The 18072-nt window shown below is 37.7% G+C and overlaps 1 protein-coding gene across 5 annotated transcripts in view; it reads right to left on the bottom strand.

The window, feature by feature from the left end:
• CSNK1A1 (casein kinase 1 alpha 1) overlaps positions 1–18072 on the bottom strand; it is a 37032-nt gene that overhangs the window by 10373 nt on the left and 8587 nt on the right. For 3 of the 5 annotated variants that reach the window (XM_026063082.1, XM_026063084.1, XM_026063083.1), the window contains exons 3-7: positions 11933–12059; positions 10071–10169; positions 7518–7601; positions 4017–4156; positions 532–610 (exon numbers count right to left, since the gene is read on the bottom strand). In XM_026063082.1, the coding sequence (XP_025918867.1) occupies positions 532–610; positions 4017–4156; positions 7518–7601; positions 10071–10169; positions 11933–12059 (529 nt within the window). The remainder of the gene's footprint in view (positions 1–531; positions 611–4016; positions 4157–7517; positions 7602–10070; positions 10170–11932; positions 12060–18072) is intronic. The other 2 variants (XM_026063085.1, XM_026063086.1) reach the window with 1 other exon arrangement.

The following is an 18072-nucleotide window of genomic DNA, read 5'->3' as shown; positions in this document are numbered from 1 at the left end:
TGAAGTCCATATAATAGAAATAAATATTTGCCACACTTGTACTTGGTTACCATACATAATAATACTTGAAAAAACTCTGTTTCAGCTAATAATCATTCAGCCATTCTAGTCAAACTAGACTGAAGATATCACTACAGCTTAACTTGCTAGGCATGAGACTGTTTCCATGCTTTCCACAGCAACTGAAGAAGCCACTAAAAATGTTATTTTCCACTTCCCAAAGAGGGCCTCAGCCTAGGACAGGAGAATAACAACTTTGCAAGACTGACATAAGCTATTGTTTAGCATAAATTTTAAGAGACTTAAACAATACACATTCTGCCTCCTGCACGATAAGCAGAAAGAACCTTTCTCTTACATTCTATAAATACTGTGCCTTAGAAAAAGCTTCTTTGTATAACTGCAGTAGATATTGCATACAACAACCTATGCAGACCAGCAGTGAGCATGATTTTCAAACCTTAAAAAAAAAGGTGTGGGTGTGGAGAGTTTAAAGAAAAAAAAGGAAAGAAAAAAGGCAACATAACCTACCTTTAATCCTTGCCAAGGCAGACTGGTTCTGTTAAAGTACATCAATACATAGCCTAGAGACTCCATGTCATCTCGACGACTGTAAAAAGGTAAGTAAAACCCCTGAATTACAAATTTCAGCATTTCATATTTTATTCCAAGATGTGTGAACATTGCAAAGTTAAAAAGAAGAATTAGGGAACAAAAACTAAAAACAGTTTTGGTGCTAAGAAAGTCTCTTTTTAATACAACTAAGACATTTGGAAGTTTAGGATACCACTGGCATACATGTAACAAGTCACCAAAACCAGGAGAGTGTTTTCATTCTTCAAGCAAGTCAGTAGGTGTTGTGCATGGCTAAGTTTCTTCTATCTGCAGTTACATTATAATACTTAGGGAAGCATAAAACTTTGGAAAAATAAAGAAGAAAAGAAATGAAGCATTAAATGTCTTTCCCATTTAACTAAGTAGCTTGGATACAAAACTAATTAAAGTTTTACAATGCATTCCTTGGTACATACAATTAAGTGATGTGCAATGTTACTTAACTTCTTTAAGGAAAACGAAAATCTTTGGCCTTCTTTACAGATCCTTCCCTAAACCTTGCTTCAGTCGGGGACCAATATTGAATATCTAGCCTCAAAACAGCAGTGTATTTACAAAGAGCATAACTCCATTCTTTCCTCAATTTCTTTTGTTAAAAATAATCTCAAATATCTCCATTTTTTTTTTAAAAGACAACTGGTATTTAGAAGGGTGTATGCCTCAATCTGAGAGCTACTGCTTTGCTTTCCTTCCAGAACAAATCTTTTCAAAGCAGTTTGGGAACTTCAGAAGTTAAGGGTCCATAGACTTCATGGAGAATCTGCATGCAGACTCTCTTCTGAAGGGCTTCAAATGTTTTCTGTACTGCATATGCTCTAGATTCGTGCTTCAGCCATATGAACACCGTAATACTTCGCTACACAGCTTCCATGATTACTAAGGCTAGTACAGTTCAGTGGGGCCGGGGGGAATGTTCCATGGTTGTTTCCTCCTGGCAAAGTCACCTCTTCCTAGCTATAGCAGAGTCAGATTTTTCCTCTGACTGCCCCTCTACTGCTGATACCTATCTTACATGTGACAGAAAAATAATTTAATCTGTTTTTCTCCTCCTGGTTCCCTTACCCTGAGAACCTGTCAGGTTTTGCTGCTGCTCTGCTACCCAAGCAGGATCTGCAGAAAGAGTATTTAGATGATGGCAGAAAAGACTATACCCCCCCACACCCCACCAAGAAGCAAAAGGCTGAGAGGGTGGAATACGAACAGGATTATATATAAAGCTGAGAGCAGAATGAAACTTTTACTTGAGCATAATCTAAAGGAACCTGAACAGATCTGCTGCCTCCAGTTTCATATTAGAAGAAAAACTACAGGTAAAGCTTCCCATTACAGCCAAGCCAACATAACCACTAGTTATTGCCAAAAAGTGCCTGCCTACCCCCCCCCCCAACCCAAATCTTGTACCAGCTTCCTGACCTTTCAGGGGGCCAGTTCAGGGAGTTAACCCAGTAGAAAAACCCACTTGGTTCCCTGAGCCAGTTCACCACAAGGACAAACAAGGACTAGCTGTGCACTGGGGTCAAGGAAGACAAGAGGGGTTCATTTCTCTTGACAACAGCAAGCTATTAGGTCATCTTAGCTGTAACATGAAACCACAGCCAAGGTCAAAGGGGTGAAAAATGACAGTAAATAAGACCACAAATTCCAGCCTGCAGAACTTGCTAGTTCCATTAGACTTGCAGATTTTAATCATCAACAGAATCCAGTGAACCAGTACAGAGCCATGACCTACAATTACATTTTTGGAGAAGGCAGCAGCGGATTCAACAGGCGGAAAGGCATTAATAGATTCCATCCACCACTCAGTTCATTCTTTTAGTACTTAAATATATAATTTTGTAGTAGAAAGTACAAAATTCAATTTTGAAACCTTCTTTGGAAATACTACATTGAGCATATACTGATAAAAGTGAATTTCAGGATTTGGAAGACTGGATCATAGTCTCCATTACTAAAACAAGAAATGGAAAATTTCAAACAGTGACTCAGAAATAGCTGCCATTACATATGAGAAGACACATTCTGTAACAGTAAGTAAAGCACTAACAGTTGAAACATCCTGCCACAGAACTTCAGGCCTGGCTTCTCTTGATTACGGGAACATTATTTGTTTGCTTCACTGCTTGCTTCTAGACAGTTTAATGACTTTTAACATGGACCACACTACTTTTCTAATTACATCAGAACTCCTAGTGCCAGCAGATAGGACACAGGACCTCTAACTGAATCTAAAAGCAATAGCGCTTTGCAGTTCCCTCCCTTCACTGTAAGGGACTACCACAGCTATTTCATTACAAGAAGAGCTTAAGGTCTGTAGTATGCATGTGCTTACTTCAGAAATTATACCCATCATTTGCTTTACCTGATCCACATATCAAGTAAGCTTAAATAATGACATTGAATTAAGGAACCTTAAGAAAATTGAAACAAAGAGGAAATATGCTCTATTTTAAAGCCCCAAATATTTCTAAGTTACATGTTCTGTTAAAGTCAGCCACTAGAAATTCTGCTGTTAAAACCTGATTAAATCAAAGGTCCAAGGCATAGACACTCAGGGAAGATTTAACTATGTCTCTAAGTGACCCTAGCGTCATGAGGTAAAGCCATGATATTACACCTATACGTTACAACATCTAGGCATACCAAGCAAGGAACAAAAGAAAGGCACTATTTGTTATCTCATGAGTGCCTAACACGTTTCTGAAGAACCTGCAGGGCTATCTCCGCTGGACTGCTGCTAGGACACTGTAGTAGCAACATGATTTTTAATCCAGACAATAAAAATGTTTTTGTTGATTAAGCAGAGCTTTTTGTTTGTTTGTTTTTTAAGAAAAGTAGCTATGCCCAAATGTTAGGTAAAACAGTGCTGCAACTGCTCTTATGTGTATCAGAAACCAAAATACAGTATGAATGAAGTACTACGATTATGAAGTCTTGTTTGCAGGCAATAGAATAAACAGTAACTGGATAACTTGAAGGGGGAGGAAGACTATAGGACAAAGATACCACTTTTAGAATAAAGACCCTTTTTGGCTACAGAATTGCTTTTCAAGAGAGTCAATAGTGGCATCGACAGGTACAAATACAATGAGGAAAATGCACCATTATATTTGCGAAGGTCCTCTGATACCCTTCAGATCCACCTGAAATTATAGCTTGTCCTGAGAAAATGTATTCAGAACATGCACCTCTCATGCCTGCAAGATTTAGCCTCTCTCAAAAAAGCTTATTGGATGCCTTGTTTTTCTTTTCCTATCCATCTATAAGCAGCCAGAAAGAAAAGTACTTACCAGAGTGAAATATCCACACATATTCATATAAAATTAGTTTAGAGACTTCAGAATCTTACAAGAAAGATCATCTTACAACCTTCAAGAACACAGCAGTAATCTCCTTAAACTCACCTCTGTTCAATGCCAAGATGTGCATTGATACTGGCATATCGAGCTGTGCCAGTGAGATTTTTGTCTTCTCTGTATGGTATGTGTTGCCTTGTCCTGTTGTCCCGGTACTTTTTGGCCAAACCAAAGTCAATAAGGAATAACTTAAAGAGAAATGAAAATAGATTATATTCCCACACAATATAAGAAATTCCAACCTCTTTTACTATGTATTAGCTATAATTTAAGACAACCACACAATGTAAGAGCCTACAGTTTACAGGAAGCAAAGTAACATTGCAGAGTCTCAACTAGCTTTAACTAGCAAGTTCAAAATCTTAATACTGAATTAGTTCAAGCTTTTTCTCAATCCAGTGGAATAGATTAGATTGTGCTACTCAACACTTGTAGCATAGTTCTAAACTATTTTGTGTTACTACTGTAGTCTGTATCACACTAGCTCAGTAACTACAAGGCACAATTTAGGAAGGGAATTAACGTGCAAAAGTACACTTCACAAAAACCCACTCACACTGAAGCAGTTTACACATACAAGCAGTTAATGGCAGCTCAGCAACTTAATGTAAATGATGTGCTATACTTCACTTAATCATAAAAAACACAGGCCATTTTGCAGAGTATAAGGCCAAAAACTTCAACAGCAAACAAGACACCTTGCTTTCAATCATATGCCCATTTTAAGACTACCAGAACACTATCACAGCAGCATGAAACTTTTGTTGATTATATTAATAGAGCCAGGAAGCTGGAGCCTAGTATATGGAACTCAATGTAGGTGTCTAATAACCAAGCTTGCCCAATGATTTGGTATTTAGCAACTACTGAGCAAGTGCTAATTAGTGTGCTAACAGCCAGCCTATCTATAAAGGTTAATACAGATTTTACCTTCTTGTGACAAGATTTCAGGACTAGACAACAAAAGCTAAGGCAGAAGTACATAAGAAGCATTTCAAGTTCTAGCAATCAATCTTCAAGCTACATATCATCAAGGGGAACGCCCAATTCCATTGCTGGGATTAATGCTACAGGAGCAGGAACTACAATCCCTATAAATTAATGCATACTGGTAAGGCAGCTATTGGGGGGATAGGGAAGGGGAGGTGATGGGAAGACGACAAGGTTAAGAAATTCTCTAAAAAACTATTCAATATCACCTTAAAGGTGATTCCAGAAAAGAAGATAAGACTTTAAATGCAAACAATTAACAGAGATTGACTTGCAGGCGAATCTGGAGACAGAAAGAAAGGCTCATTTGGGCACACTGGAACTGCTGTGAACTAAAGTGATGCTTGACAAGAAAGTATCATAAAGATACTGAAGAACTGAAGATTTCTGAAGCACACAGTAGCTATTTTTTAGAATAGCTGGTTGAAGCTTTTTAAAAAAAAAAATAATTCAGTCAGAGCAGAAAACCTTAAGCTGAAATCTTGCCACAATTTCTATGTAATCACAAAGCACAGTTCTTCCACATTTGCTTTCTACAAGTTGTTCTACTGAAAGTCACCCCAAAAGCCTAGAATGCTTTGAACAAGAGGATGTCAAGCAAGTTTTTAAATCTACTACGCTGGTCAGACAACAGTTTGGGAAGGCAGACGATGGGGGTGAGGTAATGGGGGGGTCTTTTCTTTGTTGCACCCAATACAGCTACCACTAGAGGTAGGTATTCACTTAGTGAGCAAGAACATGTTTTCAAGCTACCAGGAAATTAGTGATTTTGATACTGAACTSCTAAAGCAGATAATGTAAAGCTTGTATGTGATTACTATACTGCAAATGCAACTTTCCTAGAAGCAAAACTTGATCTCAAATGCAATTCCCTATCTTCTGATTAAAGCTTTGTAATCTGCTGACAGCCTCTGATGTGCAGTTTGCAACAGCTACTTTTGCAGGAACTTTGCTAATTAGTTTAAGCAAAACACTATGCCTTGAGAGGAGGAAAAAAAACCCCAAACACTATGCATACAGTCAGAATATTTTCACTGCACAGGAAGTTACAAACACTTTAAAGAACTCAAAATCTTTACTTGCTTTCCATAATCTTGGGGATCTTTCCATTAATAATGGTATGAAGGGATAAAGTCACAGATCTAGAATCTATGGTTAACATTGAAAGTATGCCTCTAATACACGAATACTTGGTGTCTAGCCCTTAAATGTATTTGGTACATACATGTTAAGACTACCTTCTTCCAAAGAGTTAAAGGCAAATGATGCTCTGTCTCTTCCACAGCTATTACAAGTGCTATATTTTAGACCTGAACAAGGAAGTTCTGTACATTCAAAATGCATGAGAAGGGCCTTAAAAAAAAAAAAAAAAGAATCAACTGAGCAATGCAGCCCTGTTTTTCACTAGCCAAGTAACTGGATATTATTTTACGGCACTGAATTCCCTGGGGAAGTTTTCTTTGTTCCCTAGCTTAGGCTTATTCTGTATTTCCTGTTCTAGATGGGCAGAAGTTAAAGGAATACGATCACCTTGAAAGAAGTTAAGTTGGAAGATATAAATCTGATTTGAATGAGCACAGAATCGACCGATACCAGCCAGCACTGACACGTAAGTATTTCCACAGGTAACCTCATACCACCTTAGTTCTGCTTGTTGCATGATCAGCAGGAAACCGGAGAAGTAGAGCAAGATTTCTGCCAAGAGCAGCTAGGGAAGTAGATCAAAGCTTCTGCCTCAACTGATAAGTAAGTTTGAGAAGCAGACAACACAAGTCTGTCAGTTTGCGTACAGCACAGCTAACTGTCTGGGATTTAATAAGTGAAGATTATTGTTGTGGAAAGCTACTAACTGATTTCATGGACAAACGCCTGAGCTATGATTTGTACTCAGCAATTTCCAGCTGTCCTACTAGAAACCGGCATATGTCTTCATTTCTTTCCAATCCATCTTCTTCTCTTAAAGGAGTCAGGAGTTCTACACTTAACTTTACAGGATAAGCTTGTGCTTATCCAAGACACAGCATATTGGAATTATCTCATTTTGATCCATTGGTCTTATAAAATAAGAGAATTCTCAAACAGTTGGAAAGCTTATGAACAAAACCCGCATGGGGAAAGAGCCCGGCTGAAGTGATAGTAGAACTTCTCCATGTGCATTCAAAGACACTGCAGGAACCSTACAGGAAGGCAAGTAGACAGCCCTACACAAAAGCCCTGCTATTTTTCTAGAATGGCATGTCTACCCCTTCAATACATGGAACAGATTGCCTTTGATTTTTTAAAGGCAAAAATAAAACCTGCTTCTGCATTTGAAATCAAGCACGTACATTTAGCCCTTTTAAAATCAAGTTTAGAAATAACTTCACAATTTAAACAAGCGCCACAGGGAAACATCTTAGTAATGTTACATGTTTGCCAAGTATGTCTGAATAATGCCAACATAAGAGGTGCTTTTGCAAGGTCTACATTCTCCAGAAAGAAAAAGAAAAAAAAAAAAACAAAACAAAAAATAAAGCACATGAACTTGGGGTTGAGGTTGGAATAGGAGACAGTTCAGACCTGGTTTAATCCTGAGAAAGATGGGTCCTGAGAAGTACTAACAGTCATGCTTCTTTTCCTCTTCCCCACTGGAGATTCTAAACACTGAACAAACAATAGAGGGTGGCAGTGCATCAAACAGTATTGCTTACATTGCAACAATGGCCGGCGCAGACAGGCAACACCGAGGCGTTCGAGAAAGAACAGGGTAGCCAAATGCCATCCTTCTTCCACCAAGCACTGTAGTTTTCCAAAAGCTATGTTTTTTGTTTGTTTGTTTTAAGGAGGAAATTTGAAAGATGTGGCAAGATAAACTTCAACTGCGAGCCACTTCAAAATGACACTGCCTTGAACAGGGATAGCAATGGTGACATTTGGCTCTATTAAAAAAGGAAATTGAAGTTTTGCTTACAAAAGCATCCTTTGGTTCCACAAACTGCCCTTCCCCCAAAAGACATTTAGAAAAAGTAAATCTTCAGTAAGGAAGAGGTAGAAGGCATTTAGTCACCTTAAAGTTTACTTTCATAAGCATGCAGGGCTTATTTCTAGCAGAGCTGAAAATTTACCTTTTATGGAGGGAGCAAAATCTCTCCCAATCATCAAATTAAAAATTTGAAAAAAATCAATTAATTTTGTTTGTATTTTTAAAATATAACTGACAGGAAGCTACTGGAACAAGATTACCATGCTATTCTAGTCTTTGTGGCTGATGTATCTTTAAGCAGTGTGTGGACAGCTTTAAAAAAAAACAAAAACAAAAAACAACAACAACAACCCCAAACTACACTTAACTACAAAAAGAAACAAAATAAATACTGTGTGGTGCCAAGTGCTATCTAGATAAAGCATCTATTAGTTCCAAACTGAAGCAACTCATTTCTCATTTTGCATAACCAAATGTGTAAACCAATCATTCTGCACTTCTGTCAAGAACTATCTCCCTTATCTCTTAAACCCTGCATCAGTAAATGAAGCCCATGCTCACAGAAAGTGTTTATCAGAGTATCATTGTGTGGCTCCCTAACTAATCTACATATGGAAGAAACTGAAAAATCATGGTTTACAGGCAATTTTGGTTTTCCATTTCAGCTGATGCAAATCTAATGCGTTCTTCTACTAAAATAAGTACAGCAGCATTTTCTAGGCCATTATTCCATGTCGAGACAAAACAAAGCGCAGCAATGCCAACCCAGCATGACTGTGCAAAAGTAGAGAAAAATGGCCCAAAAAAGAACGCTTGGAAATCAGATGCTAAGATTAGGAAAAAATTAAAATTTTCTAGTTATACTGCTAAGTCATGCCAGAAAATTAAGGAGCCTAAATGCTCAGCACAGCAGAGAAAAATAGAGCTCTACAGAGTGAAAGTATGAAACTTGGGAACAAGAAAGTTTAATAGCAACAGGATTACATGAAAACTACCTCTCATTTGGACTGTTACAAACTTTTCCAACATCGTTAAAACTGAACATCCAGTGCATTGCACCTCTTCAGATAAGAGCATAATCTCATGTTAATCAAGTTTTCCCCTTCTAATGTTCATGGCCCTGAAGTTGGCATTCATACAGGCAAACAAAGGTAAACATTTTAAATACTAGTAGTGCCTAAAGACCATAGACATTCTCTGATGGCATATAGAGAACAGAAGTGGGAATCTTGCTTCCAATAAACAGCTTGATCATGTACATTTGTCCTTAAGTTAATTTCTATTAAGTAGCATGCTTAATGCATTGCCAATGCTGCCTGTCTGCCCGAGCTCGACACACAAATTGCAAGATTAAGCATTTCACTCGAGAACTAAAAATAAAAATAAAAAACAAAACAAAAAACAGTACTTTTCTATGTAAGGTTTTCAACTGGAAACATGCACTTCTGACTAAGTTTACCCATTCAAACAAATTTAACCACCTCAGTACCTCCCCCTCCCACTACTCTTCACATCATAAAGTTCATTGAGAGCAGTTTTTGTTGTACAACATATTCAGCTACTCTACATCTTAACAGTTTTCCATCAACGTATTTGCACAAATTCATTTATTTATAAAGACAATGATTTATCTACACATTGACTGTTAGTCATATCCACAATTCTCATGGCTGAAGAGGTCTCTTTACCAGTCACTGCAATCTTTAATGCCTTGATGACTGGTAGCTCAGGAGCTCCCACGCTGGCACGAATTCTTTTCATCGCAGGAAGTCAGTCCCAAAGCCAAAGTTAAATCTTAACTTAATATTAAGGAAAAAAAAAATGCTATTACAGTAGTTATCTCAATAATGAAATACCATCATTGAGAAAAGTAGCCAGGTATTCTCTAGGCTTAGTTTATAATCTTGTTGCAAGCCTAGAAACCACCTTGCAGTCAAGTCCATCTCACAGGGTGGGCGAGAGACCCATATGTGTATACCACTGCATTTGGCAGTAGACACTGGGAAATCCAAGTTCTTGCACCAAAGAATTATGGCTTTAGCATCCAAAACATCAATTCAGCAATGAGTTTTAAAAAAGCTATGCAGCTAGAATAAAGTCTATCATAGCCATTCTCTTTGGATCATCCAAGCAAAAAGCATTCAACTAACCTTATTACAGTGACGCCCGATACCCATTAGGAAGTTATCTGGTTTAATGTCTCTGTGTATAAAATTCTTTGTGTGCACATATTCAATTCTACTGATCATCTGCAAAAAAAGAACAGTTAAGATTTCAATGACAGCAATACAATTCACTTAAGCTTGAAATAAAGCATGACTTTCTAGTGCTGTCTTTCTCTGCAAGTTAAGCCTAGAAGTTTGATTTATTAACCAAATATGACAAGATACTTGCTAAATGAAAACCAAGTCTTTTCTCAGACTGTTCAAAGAAATGCATTTCGTAAGTATTAAGCCATTTAAAGAAATCATATAATCTTGGTCAGGAACTGGCAGATCAAATGCCTGAAACTACTTCCCAGACATTCTAGTTTGTCTGTGATATCCCATTAGTGAATAATTTCTTTTAAAACTGTAGTTCAAAACAAAGGTTTTAAATACCTACCACAAAAACAATTTTAAAACTCTTTTTTCAACTGTTACTCATTCATCCTGTTCCAAGCATCACTTTTCCAGTTAACACAGTTTTCACATAGCAAGTAACAACTTGACAGTGTGGGCCACACTGTCATAGCTGGGCTACCGTGATCCAAGAACAGCCAGCAATGAAGATGCAAAGAAATTATGGCACTTCCACATCATCATATACAGCGATGTTGTTTCCTATGTACTAGATCGCAGCACATGTGTCAGTGGTACAGCTTTTTAACTAAGACATACTTCATAAAGTCTTCAGTGAGTTTAAGTATGTTACAGCAGTTCTACTGAACTGTGTCCTAAGAGTCAGTTTCTTGCAATGATATCATACAGCCTATCTGTATGTTCCCAGATGATAACTGATTAGTGTTTATCATATAAAGGAAAACTACAAGAAAGCCATATAGATGTCCTGAAGATGCTGTATTATCCTGACTCTAGCTAAGTGAACAATTCTTTCTAAAGCAAGTGTATCAGTCAAAAAGCAGCTGAGAAAAGGGACAGCTGACCTTTGTCTCCATACAAACACTGTGAACTTCCTTGGCTAAGAGCCTGGGATTCTATGACCACCTGGCTAAGTGACAATTTGGTACTAACATCAATTGGATAATATTAGGTGAAATTTAAACTACCACTGAAAACTCAACTCGAGAATCCTTTATTGTCTTCTAAAGTAACTGAACACAGTACTAAATAGTAAGAGAATAAATATGGCTGAGCATTTCAAACACTGTACTCTCATGACCAAGTTCAAAAAAAGTAAATTGTCAGAAAAGGTGAAATCTAGACATTCCTGATACCTTGAGTATCAGAGCTCAGTTTTAAAGGCCTAGCTTAAGTCTGAAGCAAAGAGTAGCAACTCCACTAGCAATTTAAAGAGCTGTCTTAAGTACTGTAACAGCCAAACCAGTTATTAGCTCATGCTCTGGTACAAGAAATAGAACAGGAGGTTGTGTGGATGGTGACATTCAGTGAGAACAGATGCGTAGACCTGCACGTTGCCCATTTGTCAACACTTCACAGGTTTTCACTGAACCAGATCAAACCAGAATTGAAGACTGCTTTACCTTCTACCACCACCCCACTACTGATCTTAGGAGTTAATCTACTCTAAATATTATTCTCAATACTTCATTAAAACCACGCCTGCTCGATTTGCAGCGTCAAAGAGTAAGTATCTGTGCTGCACTCTTCCTGCAGACCTAGGTATGCCACAGCACACAGAAGCTTCCCATTACTTTGTTCCTTTATAGGTCAAGTGTTTACTTCACTATACAGAATACAGCATCACACATTATTTAACCCACCTGAAAGGAATCATGTTGCAGAAAATATTTAAGGGTTTTTAAATTCCTTACAGTAACATTTGTACATACCTGGTCTGCTAACATAAGTACTGTTTTCATCGTAAACCTGCGCGAACAGAAGTTGAAAAGGTCTTCAAGGCTGGGACCAAGAAGATCCATAACTAGAACATTATAATCCTTTTCTTGACCATACCACCTACAACAAAGAAAATTATTCAGTATTAGCAGAAATCTTACAAATTTGAACCTTAGCCATTAGTAAACATTAGTGAGCCAAGCAGCTCAACTATTATCAAGTGGCAGAGACAGTTACCATACTTCTAAACATACAAATACAGCCATCCTCAAAATGGAGTTGTGGAATACAACATACAGTTCTAGAGCATCAAATATTTCAAAATCCTCGTGCTAAAGCCTTTGAGTTTCTAGGAGAATAACAATTATAAAAGATGTATCCTATTACTTCTAAGCAAGTTGCGCTGAACTCTCAGCTGGATGAGTTCCATTTTAAGCTTCTTGCCATCAAGTCTCAGAAAACAGCTGTCAGTGCCAGTGTAAGTTCAGTTAACTTCTGTTCACAGACAGACCAACTAAAATCAGCATCGAGGCACTTTACTTTCCAGTTACTCTGATAGGAGACACTCGCCCCCTTCTTTTTGTATAGGGGAATATTCTACAGGAATAAGCATCAATTTAGAAAGCTGATTAAAAATATTAAAAAATGGAGCCAGTGATATCATTTATTTTTCCTGGAAGCAAAATCTGAGGTCAAAACAGAATATCTCAATTGAAAAGAGTGTGTGAATTTAATTTTCAGTTAAGAGAATATGCTTCAATTTTTAAGTTTTAGCAGCAACTGAAATACCACATACCATAATTAAAAAGCAACCAAAGCAGAAGCCATCAGATATCAATATACTGAGCTGTCAGTGCAAGAAGTCTGACTTGAAACTCATCTGCAGGACACCTTACATTCCTAACATTGTTTCCTGTATTATTCAACTTCATAGAAACTTTGCTCAAATTCTTTAGCTTTATTTTCAGGTATGACTTCCCTGCAACAGACCAAAGCAGCTCATGCAGATAGCTCAAATACTATCATTCATCCAAATTTAACAGCTAACCGAAAGTACCAAGCATGATGGCAATCAAGTTCTCCTCTCCTATTAAGTAGATGATAAAGACTCTTTACTAGGTTTGCCGCACCATACAAGAAACACTTAAATGTCAAAAAAAAAAAGTTATAGCAATATACACATACACACACACACCCCTTCCATCACAACCAAGCAGACTGTGACATCCACCTGTGTCTGTTCTGTCAACTCTGGGCAAGGGAAGAAATATTTAAAAGATATATATGCTGTCAGGATGAGCAGAGGCCTCCCATCCATATTCTTCCTTCCAATCAATGGATAGCATTTGCATCATTGTACTGTCTTGCTTTATCTGCAACAGGAAGGAGAGTATTTCACCCTGTAAGCAGCCTGAGAAGGACTGGAATCACACCTTCTACTTGTTCAAGTCTCAGCTGTGAATTCCAACACTTCAAATTGGGTACTGAAGGACAGAACCTGAATACTCTCCCCTTAAAGTCCTTCTGCACATTCCAGACAGCTACAGTTAAGTGGGGGGGGGGGGTGCGAAATACTGTCTATGAAGCTGTGCTGAGCAGCATATCACTGCAAAGATTTGACACCCTACTGGCCAGAAGGCTGCCTAGCAGAGACATCCTTTTACAAGGACGTAGTACCAGCAGTCAACGGATTAGGCAATAAGCAACTGCCTCCTGGAAGAGATTTGAGGTTTCCAGTAACAGCGGTGAAGCTAAGATACCCAAGAATATACCCCATTAGAGCCTGCAGATGAAGGGGGGGGAAGGGGGAAGCACTTCAGCTTAACCCCAGCTCATAGGCATTAAGACTAATGCGTGGTTGCCTGGAAGATAAAGTTACCACTGAAAATTGACAAATTCCTTGATACTCTTGCAAAGGATTCCAAGCAAATTGTCAGGTTAGTAAAGTAAAATGTTTTCAAAAAGCAATGGAAAGATTCTATAATCAGATTCAGTTTGGGGATTAGTGGCCTGTATCTTCCCACTGTCAGGGTTCTGGTAGAAACCATGCACTTTTATCAAGTTTTTAAACAATGCATTATAAAGTCAGTATGGTCTGCAGCCTACATATAGCCTTACAGGTCAGTCTAGGAGTCTTTTTCATCCCCTATGTCAAGAGGCTGAAGCTATGTATTTTGAAAACAGTCATTCAAATTAAATGCTTCCAATGTGTTAGTACTTACAGTACTGGTGAGTTCATTTTGTCAGTTTTTTGACTTCTAAAAATTCATTAAAAGTACTATGATTTACAAGAGTTACAAGTGACTCAACTGGGAAACTATGCTGTATGGTATTATTTGAGAAAGTCTATAATTTATGAAAAGGTTAACATTCACACTGGAATCTGACACCGAGCTACCAAACTTGCACATTTTTTAGGCTGAAGAGTTCTGCATAGACAGGCCCTTTTAAGGAGTGATCAGAAATTAGTTCTAACTGCAAAAGCAACCAAGAGAAATATTTTACAAATACAATATTATGTAGAGATGGGGAAAGAGTCAAAATTAGATACTGTTAAGAAAAGCTCGTGTTCAACTACACACCAGCTTCAGTTCAGGAATTCCTGAACATGCCTGCAAGTCTACTTCTTGATTCCTACAAAGTCACCTATGCAAACTGCTGAGTAGTTTTGACAAGGTTACACGAACACCTCAGTACGTCACCGTTCAAAGTGAAACATTATGGTAAGCCAGAATAATGAAAACTGGACCGAAAGAATGAGCTGTCTAGTTATTTTGCCATATGAAGTTTAGCTTTGTTGTGAACAAGTCTGAAAGAATAAGCTAAGCTGAATCCAAGCATTCTGAAGTGTAAATCAAGACCTAGATAAAACAGTTTTTTCTTTGAGAAATGAAAGCCGAATTCAGGTACTAATTATTTAGTACAGTAACAGTTCAACGCCCAAGAGACTGCAGCATAAGGGAAAAAGATCAAGCAATTGCCTTCAACTAAGAAAATTTAGTTACAGCATCACAAAAAAAAGTAAAACTGAAGAAAGTGAAGCCTACCCAGGGAGCTACATTTGAAAAGTATTTGGTTCCTCTACAGCAATCTCTCTGGATAGTAAGTGCAGTATTCAGGTTGATTGCACAACCTCCATTTGGCCTACTTCTGCATACACACAACAAAATTTTAATCACCTGACCATTTTGTACTGTTGGAAAGCAAACTCTGCCAGACAAAGCAGTAAGCTGAGACCTCTTAACAATTCATCTTTATATTTACCTGCCAGTAATTCCTTACACAGAAAAGTTCTTCCGTCTATTTCATTTCACTATTGGCCACTGAAACTTCTACTACTATATTAAGTAACTTGTGCTTTATCTACTTTGCCAACATTGCATGTAAGCTTTCATTTCCTTAGAATGTTTCCACGGTAAATGGGATTAATAAGGCTAAATCATGTCCATTCAAAGTCTGTCTAGTGGCTGCTACTACTGGCAGAGTAAAAGTGTTAAAAGTCTTGGCTCTTGTTAGGAAACCTTGGAAATTATACTCATGATGCATAAGACCTTGGCAAGTACTCTTTACTCCCATATTCATATAATCAATGTAAGATGGCATACAAGTACACATTACAGATGAGCACAAATTCAGAACAGTTCAGCACGTAAGTTTTAACACTTGTGGTACAACAAGTCAAGGTCTAAAACATTATGGCAACAAGATGAGAGCATCTCTGAAATACTAATCTCTCAAATAGAAATCTCCAGAAGTCCTAACACTGCATCAGCCAATGATATTTGGAGCAAATTACTAATACGAACCACAAGACATAAAGGAGTAATATATATAAATTCCTAGGCAACTATTAGATGCTACCAGCATCAGAACACAAGTTCTCCACATGTCTATTAGAGCTCCACGGCATTTTTTTTTTTTGGGGGGGGGAGTATAGAAATTGATCCTCTAACTCTCATACTGAAGTTGAGGAAGCAACAGCAGCAATACATTTTAGGCAGGGGTGGTTTGGTGGGAGTGAAAAATGGGACTAAGATTTAACTACCTGACAGTACAATTTGAGTGGGTAATGACTCTTCACATTAATTTCCCAAACTCACACCATGTGTCATTTTGGGGGGGGGGGGGACGGACGGACGGGACTTTCTCCAATTCACTCCCATAGTGAGTATGTCTCAGTAGGATATATTTCCTAAAAGGGGAATTTTGATTCTGTATCACAGGTCCACTTATACCCATTTGTTACATCAAAACCCTGCAAACTGTGTATTATTGACTTTCCTGAAGATTAGCAGTAGAAGACATTACCAAAGGCTTCAAAAAACATTAGCAAGACAATATTTTTAGAAAGAGCCAACAGTTAGGCTCAAACAGGTAGCAATACAATAATAGCTGACGTAACTGTTAAGAACTCTGGTACATATGTAAGCCATAAGGTAGGCCCAGGCTCATTCATGTATGAAAATGCTTTGTCACCCTTCCTGGTCTTATCTAAGACTACAGATCAGTTTAATAATTCAGTTAGGATACAGTAAATACCATTTACGAAGCTTCCTGTCAAATCATGGTTAAAGGTCCAGCACAGTGATGTCGATTTGACTTCAGTTACTTTCTAATTTGAATGACTAAGACTCACCATGTCAGCAAGTTTCCAAATCATGTGGTTCAGCAGCCTGATATACAGTCCAGTATATGCACACAGCTGAAACTTTTTGTAATGTCCTGAATTTCAGTATTTGTACCTCCATGCTTAACAAGTAAGGCACACAATACAGTGGTTTAGAACTATTTGGTTTCCAAATCTTATACAGTCAAGTGGGCATTATGCCAGATCATATGACACATGTCAATGTTTACTCAAACTCATGCTTTTTATTCCCTTGACTAACCTTGAGGCAAGCAAGTGAAGTATTGATGCACATCTAGCACTTAGTAGCAAATAGTGTATTCAGGTCTACCCAAACTTATAATCCTTGTCTGTCTTCAGAGATCTTTCAAAAATTGTATGATGTCTACTTCAGCAACTGCATATTTCCTAAACAATGTCAATAACAAAAGAAATGGTATTTGAGAAAAGGTGAATAGATTTTTATTGAGAAAACATTTCATTTGGTTATCACAGTGTTCTCTTTATGTTTGGTATTTCTTCCTTCGAAAAGGTTGAGTTGATACAGGCTAGCCCCCTTCACTGACCTCTGTTTGCTAACTATAACAGAATCCAGAAAGAACAGGATATGAGATTATAGGCCCAGTTTCAGACTACTGTACCACTTTTATAGTTCTGCAAGATATCCAATTGCTTAATCCTGCACCATAGTTACATATTATGTTAATACTTGTAATAGCAACAAAAGCCGTATAACTATCAAAACCGTATAAACTGCTCAAATCTTGAAGAGCAGAAAAGGATACAGGAAACTTGTTTGAAACATCTCAAGTTCAGATCAAGATTAACTCAAGCACTGAATACCTGTATAACTGTTGCTCACTGGTTAAAAGACACCAACCACACAACCCAAAACTCACTTATTCTTAAACCATTAGGGCAGCAAAGGCCACCATTATGGAACATGTCATTTTGTCCACAGCTGTATTCGAGACTTAACCAGAACATCAGTTCRCTGTCACAGCAAAGTATTCCTACAATGCAACACAAATGCATCTACAACAAGACTGTATTTTGTTCCAGCTTAATAAAAGTTCTCTTCTGACAGCAGCTGTTTTTCCAACTAACCTATTCTCTGCTAAAAGCTTCTGTCAGATCAGCTATGATCTCTAATTACGCCAGTGGTGGTTGGGAAAAGGCAGACTAGAATTACAAAGAGAACTAAGAAGGTGACTGTGTTAATACTTGAGACAGGAAATATCTCTTGATGCCTAACTGCAAGAAGGTACAATGCTATTTTGACAAGACTTGGATAGTTAACAACTCAAACATTTAGAATTCTTGAATCAAAAACTTCTTGCAATACTGATATAATAAAGCATCCAGAAATCACCATGTTCACATTCAAAAAAAAGGAAGATTTGGATTTCTTTGATATTTCATTAACTTTGTCCACTATTATCATTTGTTACTATTCTACCATATAACTACTCTGACGAGCCCTATGCAATTAGTTTCTCAGCATTT

This window comes from Apteryx rowi, unplaced genomic scaffold, assembly GCF_003343035.1.
Source record: "Apteryx rowi isolate R43461 unplaced genomic scaffold, aptRow1 scaffold_2, whole genome shotgun sequence".
In the NCBI taxonomy this organism is placed as follows: domain Eukaryota; kingdom Metazoa; phylum Chordata; class Aves; order Apterygiformes; family Apterygidae; genus Apteryx; species Apteryx rowi.
This window is presented reverse-complemented; position numbering and strand designations above follow the sequence as displayed.